We start from the raw sequence: 20,038 nt of genomic DNA on the forward strand, positions 1-20,038 counted from the left end.
TGCCTAAAAGCACCGTTAATAGATCAGGAGGATCCGTGATGACGTGCTTTGGGCGACGTCGACGGTTTACCATTCGGTCTACAGGATGGGTATGTAGTTTCCAGCGGCCATGACAAGAGGGTTCTCATGTCGTGCCGTCTTCTCGAAGTGGCGCAGCGATGCCGACTGACGATACTTACTGACGGGGTTGAGATCCAGGTCATCGTGGAGATCCACGTTCCTCTGGAACCATGGTGCTCCGACGGCTATCCTGCAGAATCGGGATTGTATAACCTGAAGAGGTCTCAAGTTGGTGCGGGCCGCGTGAGCGAACACTACGCTTGCGTACGTCATGACGGGGCGTATGCAAGTTTTGTAGTGAGTTACCTTATTACGGAGGGACAGTTTGCTTCGACTACAAAGCATTAGGTAGAGCCGTCCTAGTATAAACGCGGCACGGTCGCGTACCGTTTTTATGTGGGGACGGAATGTCATCCCTCTGTCGAGGGTGACGCCTAGATATTTGACCTTCGAGGCCTACGGTATGGGCTGGCCAAAGAGAGTGATGGGGCTAACGGCGGAGGTGTTTGCGCACCTATTAAGGAGCGGGATGCTTGAAGTGGTATTCGGAGGGCGACCCCTTTTGAATAGCACCGCTTTTCGTGGGATTGATCTCGATTCGCCACTTCCGGAACCACTGTCCTATGGTGGTTGCTGCGATCTGGAGTCGCCGATGAAGCAACGACATCTTCCTACACGAGTAGTAGATAGCCGTGTCATCGGCGAAGAGCGCTAGATGGGTCTCCGGAGACCGGGGTATATCATTGATATACAAACTAAATAATAATGGGGAGAGCGCGAATCTTTGCGGGACTCCGGCAGTCAGTTGACGGGGATGAGAGCGAGTTCCCTCTGCTCGATATCGAAACGAACGGTTCGACAAGAAGTCTCGTATGATGAGCACGAGTCTGTCTGGCACTCCCATATTGTACAGTTTGTGGAGCAAACCGTTTTGCCAGACTTTATCGAACGCCTTCGCGATATCGAAGAAGAGGGCGCCGGTCGGGATTTGTTTACGCCTATTTAGCGCTATTAAGATGTGCTCCGTGAGGCGGTGCACTTTTTGTACGCACGAGTGTTTAGCGCGGGATCCAAACTGCTCGTCTATAAGAATTTTATTCGCGGTAACGAAGTTCCAGAGGCGTTTCCGAAGGAGCCGTTCGTAAATTTTGCCCATCGCTGGGAGGAGACTAATCGGACGGTAACTAGCGGTTTCGTTTTTCGGTTTGCCCGGCTTGTGTATACCGATAACGTCAGCTTATTTCCACACCGCGGGAAAGATGCAGTGCGTCATAGCGGCATTTAAAATGGTAGCCAACATTGCTATCAGTTGGGCTGGTGAAAGTTATAGCGCGCGGTTGCGGATGCCATCGGAGCCGGGTGCTTTCTTAGGTTGGAGGTTGTGGATCGAGTCTCTAACTTTGTCAGTGGTAAAGGGGGGTAACGCGTCCGAGGGCGGCAGGGAAGCTCTGCGCTCGACCTCCCTGTCGAGTAACTCGGTGTGTTCGGGGTCCGCGTATTGAGTGCTGGTGGTGCAGTGCTCTTGCAGTGCATCGGCCAGCAGCTCTGCCTTGTTATCGTCATCGAATGCCGGTGGTTGGCCTGAAGGGCGTACGAGGGGAGGCATAGTAGCGGTAGTTTCGGATTTGAGAGTCCTAGCTAGTCGCCAGTATGCTTGGTGAGAGGGCGCGAGTTCTTCTAAATCTATCTAAAAACTATCCCAATTCTCATTTCGGGCGTCGCTTAGGCGAGATTTGACATCCCGCTGTAGACGACGCATCCGAATCCGGTTTGAATGTGTGGGAAGTCGATCGTAGGCCCCGATTGCCGCGTTTCTAACTCTTAAGAGGTTCCTAAGTTTGGGGGTAGTCTGATGCGGTGGAAGCTGTCCTCTACATCGACTCCTTTGGAAGATCTTATGATCGCGGAAGAGATGTGATCCGTAATTATGTTTATGGATTCGACTGTGTCCTCGGGGGATGGAGTTGAATCCGAGCCGCAGGGGAGGATTGGTGGAGCGGCATCAGCTAAGCACGTGCCCAGCTTCTTCCAATCCACCATGGTCCTCGTAACTGTGACTGGGTTGTGGGGGCGACCGAGCTGCATAACGACAGGTCGGTGGTCTGAGTCGAGTTCTGACATTGCTTCGATGGAACGCAAGCGCTGAGTTACGTTCCTAAGCAGTGCCAGGTCTATAGTGCTCGGACGGAGCGCGATGTTATACGGATAACATGTTGGAGTTGGAGGGCCGACTATTTCGAAGGTAAGGTCGTCTATAAACGCGTCGAGACGCCTACCATTGAAATTTGTACGGTGGCAGTTCCACCTAGTGTGGTGGCATTTTAAATCGCCTGCCAGGATGACAGAAACTCCCATGCTGAGCAGTGTCTCGATGTCACTGTTCAGGAGGGGCTTGTCGGGGGGGAGGTAAACGAATGCGTTGACGATCGGCTGGTGTCCCGTCAGCGAGATACGGCACACTGACGCCTCGATATGTAAGAGTCTAAGGAGTAATGGTGGCAAGAGTTAATATGGTCGGAAAAATACCTCGAGAAGACCGCGTTGAAATAAGTTTATAGTGGTCTTGGTCTAAGATAGACGAGACTTTAACGGTGTTCGAACCCCGTAGTCGGGTACTAGTTTTGCCTTACTGGATGGTGTTGTAATTAGCGACTCTGACTGTTGCTCTGAGGGCCGTGGATTCGATTCCCGCATCGGGCAAGCATTGTGCGACAAACAGGTTTGCTTGCTCTACGTCTGTGTGTTTATCTATACTAATCTATAATAATATTATAAAGAGGAAAGATTTGTTTGTTTGTTTGTATTAAATAGGCTCCGAAACTACTGAACCGATTTGAAAAACTCTTTCACTGCTTGGAAGCTATACTACTCCCGAGTGCTATAATAATCTTTTGTGAAAAAAATTAGGGATCCTTGCTAAAACTCCAATAATGTAACCCGAGGTGTAAAAAAATTAACTAAAATATTCTTTACATCGCGTTCCCTGCGAAAACTATTGATGATAGAATAAAATAATGTACTACGACTTTGTAGAACACAATGACATCATTACTTACAAAAAGTGTCGCGACAGCATATGTCTAACTATTATAGTTATGCCGCAATAAGTGTTCTTTTATTAAAAAAAATAAAACGAAGTCAAATATCGTTGATTTTTTTGTTAAAGACCCGAGCGGAGCCGGAGCGGGCCGCTAGTTATCTATATGTCGGAGAAGCCACAATTATTAACACCATCGTCAGACATCATAGGGGCGAATAGGGTGATCGAGCTATGAGAAATATTGAGTACACCAATCACGTTTGTTGTCTTAGAACCATTTAGAAATCTTCTCTTGACGTTAGCAAACGGAAACCAATGACAGTTCTTAGGACGGAGGCACCGCTCTTCAAGAAGGCTGATTGGTAAGTGTGATGGCGTCCACGCGCCTCCATCGACTAGGCTCTGTCGTAACACGAAGTTAGCCGAGCTCCGACGATACCGCGATCGTATCGCCTGCCATCTGCCATCGATCTGCCATCTGCCATCTGCCATCTCTCGGGAATCGTGCTGCGGTTCGTTTAGCTACCAAACTAATGACCGTCTCCACGTACATATACATACACTTGTGTAGGGTATGTATGTATTTGTAATTTGATTTAAATTTCAATGCACCTACCATTACTTTCTCGGCACTACCTTTGGTTAACTGGTAGAGAATGCCTTAGGCATTAAGTCCGTCAATGTAAATATTACAAGAAGTGTAATAAATCAAATCAAATCAAATCAAATCAAAAAATTATTATTCAACATAAATGAAAGTACATACTTGTTGAACGTCAAAAGAACTACCGCCAATTCACAAGAACTAGCCTCCGTCCTGAGAAGAATTGGCAAGAAACTCAGCGGGCATTTTTTTTTTTTTTTTTTAATAAATTATTATTTATTAATTTTTAATATTACATTTTTTTTTTTTAAATATGAGTTTTTTACAATGAGTATTATAACGTAACAATTACTACAATATTGAAATGCCCGGAGCGAGCAACTATAATTATAACATAAACATAAATAATATAAGATCAAAAGGTTCAAAAGGTAGCTCAAAGGGTTTTTATTGGGCCGATGAAAAAAAATATATATGTAGAAATTTAAACGTATATAAGTATGTACCTATGTCAGTTTCCGGTACCAATAATCAAGAGAATCCTAAGGGCCAGATGATCGTGCGTGATTTGTCTCTAGTTTTCATTCTGAAGAAATCTCTGTCTGCGCCGCCGTATCCTAAGAAGTGAAGCTCTATCCCGCATTACTCTGTAACAAGCGTCAGGTGTCGCAAGACATCTGCGAAGCAAACCACGCGAGCACACCGCACGGAACATAATACAGACTATTACATACGCGACACAGTTAATTACCGCGACCGCACACAGATTTTTCCGTTTATCATTACTACGAATGGATTCGTAAATTATACCTAATTACGTACCTAATTGTCTCTTGATCGTTCTAAATTACGACGCGCTTAGTTCATCGATTTACACATTAATAGGAGACTGAGTTAATTGAGTCACTCAGAGCTACCTTTTTTTCTTTTTTTTTTCTACTTTTTCTAGTAACGTCGAGGGGTTATGCTAGATTCTCCAAGCGAGTAGGTGAGCTCACGGGACTCTAACCTGACGACGTTGCTGACACTAGCCCTAGCAAGAGCAGTGCTACGTAGAATCTGCCACCAAATCGGAAACGCGACCCACTGCGAAGATTTTTTTTTTTATTGCCTTTGTAGGCAGACGAGCATACGGCCCACCTGATGGTAAGTGGTCACCGTCGCTCATGGACGTCAGCAATGCCAGGGGCAGAGCCAAGCCGCTGCCTACTATAAAGAACTCTCCGCAAGCCTCGTTTGAAGAAGGACATGTCATAGCGCTCGGAAAACACCGTGGAGGGGAGTTCATTCCAAAGCCGGATGGTACGTGGCAAAAAAGATCTTTGGAAACGCACTGTCGATGAACGCAGCGGTTCCAGATAATATGGATGAACTCTGCTCCGATGGCGGGAGGTGCGATGATAAAAAGGAGATGAGGGAATCATCTCGAATAATTCCTCAGAGCATTCCCCATGGACCATGCGGTATAAAACACAGAGAGAACCGAAGTCCCTCCGTAGACCCAGAGGTTCCAAGCGATCCGCGAGAGCAGGACTATCGACCATCCGAACAGCCCGTTTCTGTATGGAGTCAAATGGAAGTAGCTGGTATGAGAAATCCGGTGAGAAACTCAGCGGGCTTTGTCTGTGGGTTAATTTACTTGCCGAACACTTCTAAGCGGAAGCGATGGGTTCGACGAGAACGATGGTCGGTGCTTGAGGTACCTAAAGGCTCCGTTAGTGAATCGGGAGAATCCAAAATGACACTAAATTAGTACAAGCACAATCCTCTGCAACTCTGTACTGATCCCGAGCTCTTCTCGTACACAAACAGACACAGATCTGACCTACATCTAGCCTCTAGTCCTATACTACACTACTACAGACACAGTCCTCTGCAGCTCTGTACTGATCCCGAGCTCTTCTCGTACACAAACAGACACAGATCCGACCTACATCTAGCCTCTAGTCCTATACTACACTGATTTGTATGTAAGCCGCGTCATGGATGCGTAACTTCATGTTTAGAATAGTTATTATTAAATTACATTTTTTCCTGGTTCATAACTCAAAGTCGATAGTCAGATAGCACGGGTCGCTTGCAATTAACTCGAGGTTAATAGTTTTTTTAATCGAATCCTTCTAATAACAATACGGAGTCGGTATTTCCAACGAAACGTGTAGAACAGCTGGTGTGGCCCGGCAGTTGTTGCCAAGTCACCCGAACGTATGCTCAGGCTCCAGGTCTGAGCCAGGATGGAAAGGTTTGCTGACAGCTTACCGAGCTTCCATCCAAAAAGGCTGGACTGCTCTGACACGTCGCGAATGAATCTACTACCGGATCGGAATCGCGACCCGCTGAGAAGATCCGCCGAGAACTGTGGCTATGTATTAGATAGCACGTCAAACTCTTCGATCACTTTGACGGGTAGCGTGACTTGTGAATGATAGTTAAAACTTAATGAATAATCTTAAAAATCGTCCGAAATACTTCTGGAATTTTAAGCATAAAACAGCTAATAGTCGCTCTTTGTCTAACGCAATGAACCTTGGTCCAATAGAGGCCAAGGGAGGACTGGACATCTCTGAATAATTCTCTCAACATTTCCAAAGTGTGTATGATTCTAGCATTAAGCATGTAACAAGTTGCTCTTCTCATTATTGTAATGTGTCCGGCAATGCATCATATAACATCGTCGAAGTTAGTGAAACCGAAGTTTTAAATCAGCTGAAGCTTTTAAATGCGGACCAAAGACCTGGCCCCGATTTGATACCTCCTATATTCTTAAAAAAACGTGCTCTAAGTTTATATAAACCTCTAGTTAAAATGTATACCAAATCTCTCCAAAGTGGTGCTTACCCCACTCAGTGGAAAATAGCGTATTTAACACCGATCCACAAGGACTGGAGGTTGGATGATATAGCCCAATATCGACCTGTCTCCATACTATCTGGGTTTGGCAAGGTATTGAAAGCCATCTGTCATATATATAAAAATGAATTGTTGTTCGTTGGTCTCGCTAAAACTCGAGAACGGCTGGACCGATTTGGCTAATTTTGGTCTTGAATTGTTTGTGGAAGTCCAGGGAAGGTTTAAAAGGTAAATAAGTGAATGAAAATGCTCGGAATTAAATAAAAATAACAATTTTGTTTTTCCTTTGATGTGTCTCCCTTCCGGACGGATTCTTTTTGTTTGTTTTAAGTTTATTTTATACAAAAGCTTAGGTATTTTATGTATCGATTGAGGCACTACGAAGTCTGCCGGGTCAGCTAGTAGTTAATAAAAAACTCATAACTCATTTCAAACAATCTATGGACACAAATCAACACGGCTTTCTGCCTTCCAAATCGACAAATACTAACTTAGTTATGTTTCTGAAATAATTGATACTATGGACGGAGGTGGTGAGGTGCACTCTGTCTACACTGGTTTCAGAAAGACTTAGTTAACCACAACTGCCTATAACACAAGCTTGCAGAACTGGGCATCCATGGATCGTTACTGAGATGGTGTGAGTCGTACATACACAACCGCTCGCTGTTGGTAAACATTAAAGGGTTTTTTTTTGTTTTCTATAAATAATAAATATATATTTAATAACAATCACGCCACGTTAACTGGTCCCGTGGTAAGTTCGTAAAGAACTTGTGTTACAGGTACCAGATAACGGAAATAAATGTAAGATTTTTATTATACACATACATATATTTAATATACATCCATAACCCTGGAAAATACATTTATATTTATCATACAAATATCTTCCCTTGGCGGGATTCGAACCCGCGACCCCCTTGTGTAGTGACCATGTCACTTAACACTACACCAGACGGCCGTCAAAATTTAAATCTAGGGTGCACATGGTCCCATCAGGGGTCCCTCAAGGGTGTCATCTCGGTCCTTTCTTCTTCCTAGTCTACATCAATAACATTAAGCATGTCATCCAATCTAAATTTTAATTATACGCTGATGACTTAAAAGTGTATCGTGCTGTTGAAGACCATTCGGATATAAAATGGCTCTTCAGTCAGATATCAATGCGATTTACAAATGGAGTACGCAGAATTACATGCACTTAAAATTGCTAAAGTTTAATTTTATTAAATTTACAAGAAATAGGGTCCATTTCAAGGCCACATACTTCATAAACACACGCCTTCCAGAAGTCAATACTGTTCGGGACGTGGGCATCATCTTGGATAGCGCATTGAGCTTCAGATCCCATACTGATAACATAATTAGCAGGAGCTCTCGGCTTTCTGTTTTCATAAATAGACAAATGAATATATTTAAGCAACCCAGTTTAACCATTCTTATTTACAATACGATTGTACGAAGCATTTTGGAATATTGTTGTACAGCCTGGAGCCCTGGCTATCAAGTACATGCAAACAGGATAGAAAGAATCCAAAAACGGTTCCTTTATCATCTCGTTTTTAATGATAATATGACTTCCACGGTGAAGGAATAACATCGTGTAATAAAAATCAAACCCGCAAAAACTATAATTTGCGTAATCACTGGTGGTAGGACCTCTTGGGAGTCCGCACGGGTAGGTACCACCGCCCTGCCTATTTCTGCCGTGAAGCAGTAATGCGTTTCGGTTTGAAGGGTGGGGTAGCCGTTTTAACTATACTGAGACCTTAGAACTTATATCTCAAGGTGAGTGGCGCATTTAGATAGATGTCTATGGGCTCCAGTAACCACTTAACACCAGGTGGGCTGTGAGCTCGTCCACCCAGCTAAGCAATAAAAAAAAATACTATCTAGGTATACTAATATTATCTATACTAATATTATAAAGAGGAAAGATTTGTTTGTTTGTTTGTATTGTAATAGGCTCCGAAACTACTGAACCGATTTGAAAAATTCTTTCACTGTTTGGAAGCTACACTATTCCCGAGTGCCATAGGCAATCTTTTTTGAAAAAAATTAGGGATCCTTAGTAAAACTTCAATAATGTAACCCAAGGTCCAAGGTGTAAAAAAGTTACCTAAAATATTTTTTACATCGCGTGTCCTGCGAAAACTATTGATGATAGAATAAAATAATGTATTACGACTTTGTAGAACACATTATTATTTACAAAAAATGTCGCGACAGCATATGTCTAACTATTATAACTATGCCACAATAAGTGTTCTTTTATTTAAAAAATTATAAAAGCGTCAAATATCGTTGAAATTTTTGTTATAGACCCGAGCGGAGCCTGAGTGGGTCACTGGTACACACCATAATAGACTCACCAGAAATATTTGAACGTATTCACTTAAGCGTACCGCGCTTGGGAAGCCTTTTATGTAATCGGAAAACTTTCCACCTACCAAAAATCAAAAGTAATCTTGGCCAGCACTCTCCTGTCTATCGTATGACTTCTCTGACAAATAGATAAAATCGACATATTTGTTTGCCACGCTTCTCTAGCCACACTTAAAATAAATTTAAGTTCCGTGATCCATACCGAGCTGTAGACCAACATTTGATTTTTAATGAACATTAATTTTCCTCTTTTTTAATTTTTATTGTTGATTGTTGCTTTGTAAGTTTTTATGTGCAGTTTTTTTTGTTTTTTTTTTTTATTTTGTTTTCTACGTCTTAGTTTTAATATTAGTTAACGCTATTCTTATCTTAAGCACAAACGCTCATAAGCAAGATGAGTTCACACCCAAAAGGGTGAATTCTATAATGTACTAAATTTTTTTCTAAATAAGTTCAATGTTTATGTACGCAGATTTTATCCAGTTGTGTAAACAAATTTAAAAAAACATTATAAATACCCAACAATTTCGGAGTCGTCGTGGCCTAACGGATAAGACGTCCGGTGCATTCGTATCTAGCGATGCAACGGTGTTTGAATCCCGCAGGCAGATACCAATATTCCTAATGAAATACACGCACTTAACAAATGTTCACCGTTGACTTTCACGGTCAAGGAAAAACAACGTGTAAGAAAAATTAAACCCGCAAAATTATGATTTGTGAATTGCTGGTGGTAGGACCTCTTGTGAGTCCGCACGGGTAGGAACCACCACCCTGCCTATTTCTGCCGTGAAGCAGTAATGCGTTTCGATTTGAAGGATGGGGTAGCCGTTATATTGTAAAAACTGAGACCTTAGAACTATATCTTTTTTTTATTTATTTTTTATTGCCCTTGTAGGCAGACGAGCATACGGCCCACCTGATGGTGAGTGGTTACCGTTGCCCATGGACTTCAGCAATGCCAGGGGCAGAGCCAAGCCGCTGCCTATCTCAAGGTAGGTGGCGGTATTTACGTTGTAGATGTCTATGGGCTCCGGTAACCCCTTCACATCAGGTGTGCCGTCAGCTCGTCCACCCGTCTAATCAAAAAATATATTTAAATGATGAATGGCGAATTAATTTGCACAAAATGATTACGAAGAATGGTCTTCGCGTTTTAAAAGTCCACGTGAATATCTATGTTGTGCAAAAACGCATTACAAAACAAAACCATAGCAATAAATCTAGTTAATTGTTATTAACCGCAATCTTTATTTGGCGCACTGACGACATTCGAACGTGTTTCATTTCTTACACAATATTTAATGATATAATTATTATAAGTTTTATTGATGGGTCAATTATTGCTGCCATTGTTACGCCAATACCTGTGTAATTAGAGATATATATATATACGTATATCATATTAAAATTTCAATTCATTATAGTCGAATTTCGACTACCAGGAGACCACTGGTAGATAATAAGCGCCCAGACAAAGATCAAACAAACCTGTTTATCGCACGAATGTTTGCCCGATGCGAGGATCGAACCCGCGACCATTGGCTTTGGCGCAACAGTCAGGGGCGATATTTACTGCGCCACCGAGTCAGTCAAAGATCTGACATTATATTTACTGGTGGTAGGACCTCTTGTGAGTCCGCGCGGGTGGGTACCACCACCCTGCTTATTTCTGCCGTGAAGCAGAAATGCGTTTTGATTTGAAGGGCGGGACAGCCGCTGTATCTATACTGAGACCTTAGAACTTATATCTCAAGGTGGGTGGCGCATTTACGTCGTAGATATCTATGGGCTCCAGTAACTACTTAACACCAGGTGGGCTGTGTGCTCGTCCACCCATCTAAGCAATAAAAAAACATGATATGCGTTCCTTCTAAGTTCCGAAGCCATCTTGATAAAACTTGGTGTAAAGTTCTTGTCGGCATTACACGACACTTAAACTGCTGGCGTTAATAAATAATATGTACTAGAGGTCCCGCAGTAGTCGAAATTCGACTATAATTCATTGGAATTGTAAGTTTGTACACTATTATGATTGTATTTTATACTTCTATAATCACAAATTTCGCCAAGACTACACTATAAAAAATATAAACAAAGACAAACCATATTCTATTCTCAATTTGACAACAGACGTCAAGAACAAAATTATGACAATAAATAGTATGCATGCGTGTGTGCGTCAAATACATGGTAAGTAGTGTGTGTAATGTTTTCTTTATTGATTTAATGTATCTTTTATGCATTATTTAAAAAAAATATTAGCATTGTGCACTTCTTCTCTATATCCTCTATAAGTGTGGAAAATTTCATACTCCTCCGTCCGCGCAATTTTCGTAAAAAGGGATACAAAGTTTTTGCTTCACGTATTAATATATAGATATATGGACACAAACGCCACTATTGGCAATAATTAACATATTGATATATAGTTTAGTTTATTCTATGTTATTGTTGATTTATTATTAGCAAAATGAAACTGTTATTGTACCATATTTAATAATTAGCAGACACTGTTTTTATCTGAAGATTATCAGAATAGGTTTAATGTTTATATTATTGTTTAAAATCACAAATTACTGTATAAATTATTAAATATGAATAAAGCATAAATATTAATAATAATTCATATTATAATTAACAGTAATAATTTAATTAAGTATTGTAATTGTTATGCAATGATGTTGTTGGCACCATATATTATTAGGCTGGATAATAACAATTTTAGTTTATATTAGTTAAAAGTAATTTATGTAAAATAAATTAATGTTGGAGTCATGTAAAAATCACTAAAATATGTATTTATGTAATATTAAGTCATATTTTGTGAATTCTTTCGCAGTAACTACATTTGTTTGTATAAAAGAAGGTGTATTTGCTATATCCATCACAAAAATAGCTAATTATGTAAGAACTAAGACGTGGCTTTTTGTAAACAAGTAATGTTAAAGTTTTATGGAATTATATTATATTTTTATTGTAAAAGATCTTATGTGTGAAAAGCCTGGCGTAACGCCGACATGTACGTAATTTAAATACAACAAAAATACGCTGAATAGCAAAGCGTATACTTACAATTGATTGCCTCTTTTTCGTACAGTTGAAATCGGTCACAATATCGGAGCGAAGCCCAAAATTGTTTCATCATCAGCCTTCAATGCGCGTGCTATTCTGGCGTCTTAGGATCGTTGATAATGATATTCAAAGAGTCCGTTGAAAACAAACGCGAGCTCTGGTAACCATTTAACATCAGCCGGGCCGTGCGCTCGTTCACCTATCGACGCACTATTAGACAAAGGAATGATAAAGCTTTATCTGTCATTACGGTTCCTCCCGATCCACTAACGGTGGTTATAAGTACCTCAGGCACCGGTCATCGTTCTCGTCGAACCTGTCGCTTGCGACGAAGGGCTCGACGAGTAAATTAACCCTTAGACACAGCCCACTGAGTTTCTCGCCGGATCTTCTCAGTGGGTCGCGTTTCCGATCCGGTGGTAGATTCTGCGAAGTACTGCTCTTGCTAGGGTTCGTGTTAGCAACATCGTCAGGTTTGAGGCCCGTGAGCTCACCTACTCGCCCGGTGACGCTGATATGGTATCTCTAGAGTCTAGACCATGAACTTAGTAAGGAAAAAAAGCAGCATTTATACAGCAGATATCAGACATAACTTTTAAACTATAGTGTCGCGTCGAAATTCTAAGTACCTAAGCTAATAAAGTTGCTAAAAATTTCATTAAAATATTTGGTAACAAATTATGTACTTAATAATTATTTTTTTTGTATTTGTAAAGAATTTTTTATGTTTATTTAGCAAGGATCGGAAAAAACAAAATTACATTGCGTAAAATTACCTACGTAATTCTTCAAAATTTGCTAATTATCTCTTACGACACTCCATCACGAATTGCATTAAATAAACCGTATCTATTAAAAAAAAAACACCAAAGGGTATTCTTTTTTTTTTTTCCTACCTAAGCTGATAGCCCTAGCGGCTATGTCAGCGTAACCCTAACTTTAGTAGGTGAGCTCACGGGGCTCAAACCTGACGATGTTGCTAACACGAACCCTAGCAAGAGTCGTGCTTCGCAGAATCTACCACCGGATCGGAAACGCGACCCACTGAGAAGATCCGGCGAGAAACTCAGTGGGCTGTGTCTGAGAGTTAATTTACTCGTCGAGCCCTTCGTCGCAAGCGACGGGTTCGACGAGAACGGTGACCGGTGCTTGAAGTACCTAAAAGCACCGTTAGTGGATCAGGAGGATCCGAGATGACGTGTTTAGGGCGACGTCGACTGCTTTCCATTCTGTCCGCAGGATCGGGAATGTAGTTACCGGCGGCCACGATGAGAGGGTTCTCGTGTCGTGCCGCTTTATCGAAGTGGCGCATGGACGCCGACTGAAGATACTTACTGATGGACTCTAAGTCCAGGTCGTCATGGAGGTCGACGTTCCTGACGAACCACGGGGCTCCGACGGCTATCCTGCAAAAACGGGATTGAATGATTTGGAAGGATTTTAAGTGTTTGCGGGCCGCGTGAGCGAACACTACACTTGCATAGGTCATGACGGGGCGTATGCAAGTTTTGTAGAGTGTCACCTTATTTCTAAGGGACATTTTACTTCGCCTACATATCATCGGGTAGAGACGTCCTAGAATGAAGGCGGCACGGTCGCGTACCGTCTTAATGTGGGGGCGGAATGTCATCCTACTGTCGAGGGTGACGCCTAAGTATTTGACCTTCGGGGCCCACGGTATGGGCTGGTCGAACATCGTGATTGGGCGAACGGCGGGGGCGGGGGTGTTGACGCGCCTAGTCGGGAGAGGGATGCTCAGCGTGGTGTTCGGAGGGCGACCCCTTTTGAAGAGCACCGCTGTGCTTTTCGTGGGGTTGATGTCGATGCGCCACTTCCGGAACCACTGTCCCATGGTGGTAGCTGCGGTCTGAAGTCGTCGGTGAAGCAACGCCTTCTTCCTACACGAGTAGTAGATGGCGGTGTCATCGGCGAAGAGCGCCAGATGGGTCTCCGGAGACCGGGGTATATCGTTGATATACAAACTAAATAGTAACGGGGAGAGGGCGGAGCCTTGCGGGACTCCGGCTGTGACGTGACGGGGCCGGGAACGCGTTCCCTCGACTCGATATCGGAACGAACGGTTCGACAAGTAGTCTCGTATGATGAGCACGAGTCTGTCTGGCACTCCCATGTTATACAGTTTGTATATCAAACCGTTGTGCCATACTTTGTCGAACGCCTTCGCTATATCGAAGAAGAGGGCTCCTGTCGGAATGGGTTCAAAGGGTATGTCTTACTTTGTTAATTTATATCTGGTAATAGTGAATCGGGAAATACGGCAATCTTTTCTGTTAAAATTGTGTAATCAAAAACGTCACACGCTAAGTGTAGTGTTAATTTTTTTCCGAATTATGGATGGACGAACTCACGGTCCGCCCAGTACAAATGCTGTGGTGTGCTTAAGGGCTCCTGAAAAACTGGTGATCACGGTGACAACAATTAGATACCATATAGGAAGTCAAAAAAACTAACAAACATTAAGTTCATAATTTGTTCACAGGAAAATAATTGAAAATGGCGCCATCTGCTAGCGTAGCCGAATACTACGCGGGCAAATCGATTTTCATCACAGGAGCGACGGGCTTCATGGGAAAAGTATTAGTCGAGAAACTATTGAAGTCATGTCCTGGTTTGAATAAGCTCTACCTATTAATGAGGCCCAAAAAAGGGCAAAGCAGTAAAGAGAGATTAGACGACTTCCTCGGATTCAAGGTTAGTAGCGCCATCTATTGACGACAGCCGACATTATTTTTATAAGAAACGCAACTCCTCATCACCAGCTCTAAGCTGATCTAAGCAACGAGAAAACGTGCCATAGTCTTACCATCTAGAACTACTAATGGTGCTACAAACATTAATATCAATTTTGCAGTTATTCGGGCCGCTACAAAAGGAAAACCCGAAGTGCTTCGAGAAACTTCACGTTGTCCCGGGCGACATACTGATGGATGACTTGGGCATATCAATAGCAGACAGAGAGCTGATACAGCGGGAGTGCCAGGTCATATTCCACTGCGCCGCCTGCGTAAGGTAAGTCAATTTTACCACCGCCATCCAACGGAGGGTTTACGTGATAACGTCAGTAGCGGAACTAATCAAACTGCTAGCTTTGACGTCACGCGAGAAGAGAGATAAACGTGTCACAAGCCAACGCTCAGGCCGATCGTGCCTCTCTATCGCTTGTTCCGCGCTCTCACTTGCACGTTCAGCCTCGGGCGGAACGTGACACTTTTTCGTGCGTGCAGCCATAGTTCATCGACTTATAAGATGTTATCACGTCAACAATTTTTAGACTTTTACGTTTTTCGTACAAAACGAGCTAACCGTTCGGATTCAAGTTTAAGCATCGGAAGCTCGGAGTAGTAGTGTACTGTGTGTTTAGTGCGAGTTTTTTAACGTTCTCGATAGCGTAAAAGTTAACTCATATTTGTATGGAATGGGATCGTTTGCCTACGTACCTCAGACACAGCCCACTGAGTTTCTTCGCCGGATCTTCGCAGTGGGTCGCGTTTCCGATCCGGTGGTAGATTCTGTGAAGCACGGCTCTTGCTAGGGTTCGTGTTAGCAACGTCGTCAGGTTTGAGCTCCGTGAGCTCACCTACTAGTTAAGGCTACGCTGATATTGCCTTTCAAGGCTATCAAGCATAGGCAGGGAAAAAAAATTGCCTACGTTTGCCGTTAGGGGCGCTGTTTCAACTCCATACAAATGTGAGTTAACTTTTACGTTATCGAGAACGTTAAAAAACTCGCACTAAGCACACTGATGACGTATTAACGATAAAACCGTTTGGTGATTCCAGATTCGATATGTTTCTGCGTGACGCCGTCAATTTGAACACGGTAGCTACAAAGAGAGTGTTGGAGCTCGCCAAGGACTTTAATAACCTCGAGGTATGCAATGATGATGGCGAGCAATTCATCTAAACGCCGTATGTCTATGGAGGAATCGGTGGTATCATTCTGCTGTTGTAGCTTCCATTAGACTCCTGCAGTTCCAGCAATAGGAGAAGATATAGGGATCCTGGTAGCTGTACTCGTCGAAATGATCCAAGAGTTCGACGCGAAACCTAACTCATATAGGTAGTTATAGCCCGATAAATTTCTCGCCGGATCTTCTCAGTGGACCGCGATTCCGATCTGGGGGTAGTGTGGCGGTAGCCATCATACAACTCAAGATATTCGACATAATAATATGTCTAAATCTCGTTTACGACATTTTCAAGATGACGTCGGGCTCAACAGTTTGTAGGTATACTACAAAGGGAAGACCTTCCACCGAGCGGGTGATATTGCTTGCGTGTCCGGAACTTGTATATATGCAAGCTTATCTTGATAATGTCGTAAGCGAGATTCAAGCATCTGTCAAACGCTCATTTGGATCGGATCATGTTTATGTGTAAGGGGAAGTTATAAAGCAATTTCCAAAGCAATAAATAAATAGTTAAATTGTTTTAACGCGCTACGCATATATCTTTGAGTAGCTTCGGACCTGAATTAAAAAAAATCGTGAAATTCCCTAAGGCCTTCATCCACGTATCGACGTCCTACTGCCGCTGCGAGCTGGACCTTCTAGAAGAGAAGCTGTATCCTTCTCCACACCGTCCCGAACACATCATGGACTGCATGAGATGGATGGATGATAAGCTGGTTGCGCATATGCAGCCCAAGTAAGTTCATTTTTATGAAAATACTGAGGAATTGAGTAAGATTCCATCATCTCGTTTTTAGTATCGCACCGCCCGCCACCGGAGTAGAGTTCATCCATAATACCTGGAGCCACTGCGGACATCCACAGTGTGCTTCCAGATATCTTTTTCCGCGTACCATCCGGCTTTGGAATGAACTTTCAAGTATCTTGTGTTCTAGGAAAGCTACCCGATCGGTACAAGTGTGATATTGAAGTCTAAATGGCATATAAAATTGATTTATTAAGTAATTCGCTGAAGAGTTTTTATTCCGACCTTCAGCACGTAACAATATTATACATATTGTATAAGACTATTTCTATTTTTGTACTAAGAATTGTAAGTTGAAATATACAGGGCGTTGTTATGAAAACAAAGAAACGACATTTAAAATCTATTATTCTCAATTCCTTTTTATAATAAATTTCCTATTTAATTTTGCAACAATATGTACGAACATGGCAGATGTCATCTGCTTCAACATCAATGTATGTCACCATTACCGACAACGCCATCTATACGATTACTTAAGAGCTATGGAGCGCTGCACAAATGTCTAACCCTCAGACACAGCCCACTGAGTTTCTCGGTGGATCTTCTCAGTGGGTCGCGTTTCCGATCCGGTGGTAGATTCTGCGAAGCACTGCTCTTGCTAGGGTTCGTGTTAGCAACGTCGTCAGGTTTGATCCCCGTGAGCTCACCTACTTGTTAGGTAACGCTGACATAACCTCTCAAGGCTATTAGCTCAGGTAGGAAATTTAAATTTAAAATGGCAAGGAAAAGTTTATTAATCGCCCCCATGTAATACAAACAAAATCAGCTGACACGCAGGGTCAATGGACCCTTACTTACAAATTGACTACGATCGACTCTAGTCAGAGCGCGGCTCATCCCTATTATCTCATTTCACACCCCTCTTAAGCTGTGTATACGCCTACAACGATTGTGTCTCCTTGGACAATTTCATTTTTTTTTCCTACCTATACTGATATAGCCTTGAGAGGCTATATCAGTTTCGCCGTAACGTGTAGGTAAGCTCACGGGGCTCAAGCCGGAGTGGTGCTCACACTGGCCCTAGCAAGAGCAGTGCTTCGCAGAATCTACCACCGGATCGGAAACGCGACCCACTGAGAAGACCCGGCGAGAAACTCAGTGGGCTGTGTCTGTGGGTTAATTTGCTCGCCGAGCCCTTCGTCGCAAGCGACGGGTTCAACGGGAACGATGACCGGTTCAGTGGCCACATTTTAGGGATCTCGTATGAGGAATCAAACTATGTACTATGTTTATGGAGTATCCTTACCTAAGTGGCATATAATCATCGAATACACTTTAAGCTTAAAGTTTTCTTTGCAGCAATGGAAAGCGTTTTAATGCTAATTCTTCGCAGGTTAATCGAACCCCAACCCAATACATATGCGTACACGAAGTCTCTTACGGAGGACCTAGTATCACAATACGAAGGGAGATTCCCTATTACGATCGCACGGCCATCTATCGGTGAGTAGACGTACTAATTCGAGTTACGATTAGACAATTTTACCTTTTCAATAAATAGAGCACTTAAGATGTTACTTTTTTTTTATATTGCCTTTGTAGGCAGACGAGCATACGGCCCACCTGATGGTGAGTGGTTACCGTCGCCCATGGACTTCAGCAATGCCAAGGGCAGAGCCAAGCCGCTGCCTACCGCTGTTAGAATCGTTGTCGATGTAGATGTCTATGGGCTCCGGTAACCATTTAAAACCAGGTGGCCTGTGAGATCATCCACACATCAAAGCAATAAAAAATATATTTAAGGGCTTGCTTATGTCTTCTTTATGTTCCAGTGACTGCAGCGTATAAGGAGCCGATACCAGGATGGGTGGACAACTTAAACGGACCAACGGGACTTCTTGTAGGAGCTGGAAAAGGTTTTAGTCCTCTTGCCTTTCACAATCATTCTCCTGCCCTTCTACCACTCACCTGGAGTAGACGTAACATGTTTTCTCCTTCCATACTCTTCTATCATAAACCATTTCTTCGTTTACTCCCCTCTTACACATATCATCTATCACCCAATCCATCCATTTCTTTTTAGGTCTTCCTCTTCCTCTATATCCTTCCACATTCATAGTCATTGTCATTCCGACTCATCACAATGTCAATACCATCCCAAACGCGCACTTCTCAACTTCAACACTTTCAACAGGTGCCACTTTCAGACTTCCTCTAACATATTCATTCCGTATTCTATCCATTCTTGTTACTCTTGGCTTTGTCCTACTCTATATGCCCTCATAATCTCCTGTATACCCTTATTCTACGTGTGATTCATGCAGCATGTCTTTTGTTTCCATTCAGGCCTACCATACGCCATCTCTGCACTCACACCCTTCTCTCGCATAACCACATTACACGACTCATCCAAGTTTTCTTAGAACGCCCTCTTTAAGTGCTTAAAAAGGTTATTGGGCCATTTCTAATTGCACTATGTAAGTAGCCCGCGGCGATTTCAATTGAACCCATAGATATTAAAACCTTGAAGCTTCAATTTGACCGGTAGATGTCGCTGAAAGGGGCGGTGAAGTTTCTTAGATCTCGTTTTTCTTCTTCAGGGGTCATAAGAACGATGCATTGCGACGATTCGCTTCAAACTGACGTTGTGCCGGTCGATATAGCTGTCAACGCTTGCATTTTACTAGCGTATCTCACGGGCATCGAGAAGTAAGTAGTAACTTGATGTATTGCTTTTTTTACCTATGCTGATTGCCCTGAGAGGCTATTTCAGCTTCTCCTTGACGTGTAGGTGAGCTCACGGGGCTCAAGCCGGGAGTGCTGCTAACATTGGCCTTAACAAGAGCAGTGCTTCGCAGAATCTACCATCGGATCGGAAACGCGACCCACTGAGAAGATCCAGCGAGAAAATCAGTGGGCTGTATCTATGTGTTAATTTACTCGTCGAGCCTTTCGTCGCAAGCGACAGGTTCGACGAGGACAGTGACCGGTGCTTGTGGTACCTAAAAGCACCGTTAATGGATCGGGAGGTTCTGTAATGACGTGCTTAGGGCAACGTCGACTGTTTACCATTCGGTACACAGGATAGGGTATGTAATTGCTGCTCTTCGTTGAATGATTGTGTCTATCTCCTATATCCATTTATGTTTCTTCATCGCAGAAATCTTTAGTAAATAACGTGTTTAACGCTGCGTATTAAATCGTTTCTGGGCGAACACAGCGGGCGCCACGAACGCTAGCAGACACTGCATGATTTAAAACTGCTTCCGTTTCGGTCGCGTCCGCGTAAACTTCTATTTGTCTGAATTCCCTGATAGATAGATGGCGTTGTTTATCACACGC

General features: G+C 42.9%; 1 protein-coding gene across 2 annotated transcripts in view; it reads left to right on the forward strand.

The window, feature by feature from the left end:
• Nucleotides 1-20,038, forward strand: part of LOC101744406 (putative fatty acyl-CoA reductase CG5065) — a 39,435-nt gene that overhangs the window by 15,225 nt on the left and 4,172 nt on the right. For both annotated transcript variants that reach the window (XM_062675423.1, XM_012690238.4), the window contains exons 2-8: nucleotides 14,518-14,729; nucleotides 14,890-15,047; nucleotides 15,818-15,908; nucleotides 16,539-16,684; nucleotides 18,090-18,199; nucleotides 18,529-18,612; nucleotides 19,297-19,405. In XM_062675423.1, the coding sequence (XP_062531407.1) occupies nucleotides 14,532-14,729; nucleotides 14,890-15,047; nucleotides 15,818-15,908; nucleotides 16,539-16,684; nucleotides 18,090-18,199; nucleotides 18,529-18,612; nucleotides 19,297-19,405 (896 nt within the window). In that variant the 5' untranslated portion in view covers nucleotides 14,518-14,531. The remainder of the gene's footprint in view (nucleotides 1-14,517; nucleotides 14,730-14,889; nucleotides 15,048-15,817; nucleotides 15,909-16,538; nucleotides 16,685-18,089; nucleotides 18,200-18,528; nucleotides 18,613-19,296; nucleotides 19,406-20,038) is intronic.

Source organism: Bombyx mori, chromosome 23 (assembly GCF_030269925.1).
Source record: "Bombyx mori chromosome 23, ASM3026992v2".
In the NCBI taxonomy this organism is placed as follows: domain Eukaryota; kingdom Metazoa; phylum Arthropoda; class Insecta; order Lepidoptera; family Bombycidae; genus Bombyx; species Bombyx mori.